This window comes from Aphis gossypii, chromosome X (assembly GCF_020184175.1).
Source record: "Aphis gossypii isolate Hap1 chromosome X, ASM2018417v2, whole genome shotgun sequence".
In the NCBI taxonomy this organism is placed as follows: domain Eukaryota; kingdom Metazoa; phylum Arthropoda; class Insecta; order Hemiptera; family Aphididae; genus Aphis; species Aphis gossypii.
Window position 1 is genome coordinate 59,670,533 of NC_065533.1, and position 3,644 is coordinate 59,674,176.

The window sequence follows — 3,644 nt, forward strand, 5'->3', positions numbered from 1 at the left end:
TACAACTTAAAATTTTCTTGAAAACTTGAAATTGTTATCAATAAGATAAATATATACATATTTAGTTTTACAATAATATTTTAGTATTTATTATAGATATTAGAAATAAAATTTATTTCTGATTACATAATATTCCAATCAAAAATTAGGTAGTCATTATTTGTTTAATGTTTATTTTATTGATAAACTCAAAATCTTTAAAAGTATACTAAACTAATCTCTAGTTATAATTATTAATCAACAATAAACTAACATTAAAAAAAAAAAACTATAAAAAAGTATAATATATAATTTTAATATTAAGAATGGAAAAATGTGTTATTTAGCTTATTGTAAATATATAATATGCATTTCTACAATTAATGAATAATAATTGTGATATACTATCTAACTATAAGGTGAGAAACTTCTCTTTACTCCCATACATACATTTTTTCTACATAAGAACGCCAATGTTAAAATGAATAATTTTATAAATATTGAATATGGGTTGTATATTACATTTTGAATTAACAATAAAGAAATAAACTGAGAGTGCAGATACAGTAAAATATTTAAGTTTAATCTAAATCTCTATTATCCTAATAACAATAATATTTAAATATCTAATATACTAACATCTAAACGTATAAATATAAGTAAATGTATATTATTATAAAGCAAAACTTATTTCCTTCTGAAATTATTCAATTTTTTTTTGTTTGTCTTTTTGCAGGTTGGACAGAACCATTTTTTTTTAGAATCGGTAGGTAATTTGACGCATCCAAAATGGAACCATTCAATAGAACACTAAAATAACAAAATCAGACAATTACAAAATTATACTATAAAAATAAAAATATATTTACAATGAAAAGAATTATTAAAATATTAAACAATATGTTTTAATAAATTCAAAAGTTAAAAGGTGGGGATATCTTTTTTTAGTTATTATGAAATCTATTTTTTTTTAAACAAAAATTTGGTTTTAATATTTTACTGTTTAAACAGGTTTAGTTTAGTTATTAATGTTATTAAAATAACTATAATTAATAATACAGATTACCTTCAAAGATCTAATACTACATGTAAACACAACTACGCACAGAGGCGGACTGGGACCCAATCGGCCCCTAATGTTCAAAAACATTTTAGGTACCTTTTCATATTTTTTAGTTGTTATGAAATTTATTGTAACTATGTAACTTTAATTAATTTGACTGAAATAAATAAATTTTTAATAATAATAACATAACGCATTTCATATTACAGTATTGTTCAAATAAAAAAAAAAAAAAAGAGAAAAAGAATTATGTGGAAAAAGATGATCAAATGCTAAAATTTTCACTTTGTTATTTTTTACCAAAATTGAGAGTTAAAATTTTTTAATTTAAGCTTAAAACAAAATATTTAAAAATATTAATTAAACACATCACCTCAATTTAAATGATATCAGGTATGAAAAAATGGAATTTTTCATAGCTTATCTAAATTTAAAATTTAAGAAATAGAAAACTATAAAAATATAATTAGTTAGTTTTTGAATGACGACAACGCATTGTTTATGGGGATGATTCTTATCAGAGATGGACTATCAGCTTATTTTCTTTAGTATCTTGATACTATTGTTATTAATACTTAGTTATTAGAATAATATAATATTGTAGTATATTTCAATTTATTTTTATTATATTTCATTATAAAACTTTTTAGTTCCAATATGAACTATGATGTATTAAATTTACAAACTGAAACCATACAAATTTAAGGTTTTCAAAACTTTTCAGTAAAAAAATCTTATAATTTGTAAATGTTATAAATTTGTCAAATTAGGTGAATATTTAAGCTTCGAATGCATTAAAACAAATGGTAAATAAATATATACATAAGACATTTAAATAAAATGTATAAATTAATTTTTAATATTTTATATTGATTTGATTTCAAATTGTGAGGGATCTTGTATTAATGATATTTAGTCATCATTTGTAGGAGAATAAAATTAAAATTGTTTATATTTTTGAAATCTATAGAAGGTGTAGAAAATGCCACAAACAGTTGGCAATTAAATAAAAATTCCAATGCTTACATCTGGGTTATCACAGCATATCATATCTCCATAGGAAACTTGCTGACATAAACAATACTTCGGTTCATTTGGATCAACAGGTACGTCAAATGTTTTGTCCGAATGTCCTTTGTTATTGGCCGTTTGGAGTTTTTCTAAAAGAAATACATACATAGAAATGGATTAACATTATTTTACTATTCAATGCAGAACACATACTATTTTGTGAACCGCCCTGCATATGTATTGTGGCGTCGATCGCTGTATCGTCAAATTTATCTCTAGACTGCGCTAAATACGCATCTAGTTTTTTTATTTGTTCGTCCACCTGAAATGTACAATGGAGTAAATGATTTTTGGATTTCATATAAAACTCGAAATCGACATACCAATGCATACGTTTGTACAGCCAATTGAACTTTGTCGTCGCTGTATGCTTTGGCCTCGTCAAATTTACTTTGTATGCGGTTCATTTTTTTTTTATTTTTATCCGTCAAGTATGCTTTTGACTTAAAATATTTGTCGGTCTGTTTGCCAATATCGCCAATCACTTTTTGAGCTCTCGAATCGATTTCTCGCATCAGAGTAAGATTTTGCTGTAACTCGGCGGGAAGGTTTTCCAATCCTAAAATGTAATTTTTATTATATAGTTGTAATGTGAAACAGAAAATTCGCTTACTTTTCATGAAATCGTCCATGTCTGATACTGACGCTATTGCTGTTAATTAAGATTTCCCGAAAATTCTAGTTGAATGTCGAAGAACCTTGAAACAATGAACTAAGATGTGAAATATATTTTTTTTTTTTTTGGTAGTTATCAGTTTATTGATTTAGTATGACACATAAACATCTGTTGCTGACACGAGGAGTTACCAACATAATCGATAAACTGAATGCACTGAGATAGATAAGAATATACTGGAGCGCAGACTTAAGTGTAAAAACGGGCCGGTTACCCGACTCCCGTATGGCAAGAAATTATAAGCAATGGGTAGGTATGAATAAATAAATGATTTTCAGATAATTAATATTTTTATTTTTGGTAAATATAAATTTTAAGTACATAAAAAAACAAAAATGTTGGTACCAAAGTTAACGCAATACGACCATTTATCCCAGACTTGTGTTAAGTTAAAATGTGTAGTTTTCAATGTTATTTGCATGGAAGTTCAATTTCATGCCATACGGTGGTTGGGGTAGTCGCAATTGAGACGACTCGTTTTTCGCAACATACGAACATAGGTGAGTCCGCGGTCCAGTGTATTCTTATCTATCTCAATGATATTTCTAGACCGGATAACTCTAATATTGGCACGCAACAACACTGCACAAATCAGAAAGTTTCTAATGAATTCTAATGAAAAATTTTGTTCAAATCTTTAACTACTCTGTTCTCCAGTCGCGATTAAATTAAATTTTTTAGAGAATACAATTTGAAGGTAGATAATTATTTATATAATTATTACAATCATTGCCAATTAGATTAGTAATACAAGCTAACCAGGGGTTCTCTGTACCTATCTATCTAACAATAATGGAATAAATCCAAAATACAATCTGTAGGAGTAATAATTTTTTCTTACATTTTAATAGACCA

At 25.9% G+C, this 3,644-nt stretch overlaps 1 protein-coding gene across 1 annotated transcript; it reads right to left on the reverse strand.

Moving 5' to 3' along the window:
* Positions 1–342: 342 nt before the first annotated feature.
* Positions 343–2,831, reverse strand: LOC114120193 (inhibitor of growth protein 5-like). Its single transcript, XM_050208079.1, has 5 exons — positions 2,727–2,831; positions 2,437–2,672; positions 2,267–2,375; positions 2,069–2,202; positions 343–789 (listed from the first exon to the last, which is right to left on the reverse strand). The coding sequence occupies exons 1-5, from the start codon at positions 2,743–2,745 to the stop codon at positions 667–669; spliced, it is 621 nt and encodes a 206-aa protein (XP_050064036.1). The 5' UTR covers positions 2,746–2,831; the 3' UTR covers positions 343–666.
* Between the last annotated feature and the right edge of the window lie 813 nt (positions 2,832–3,644).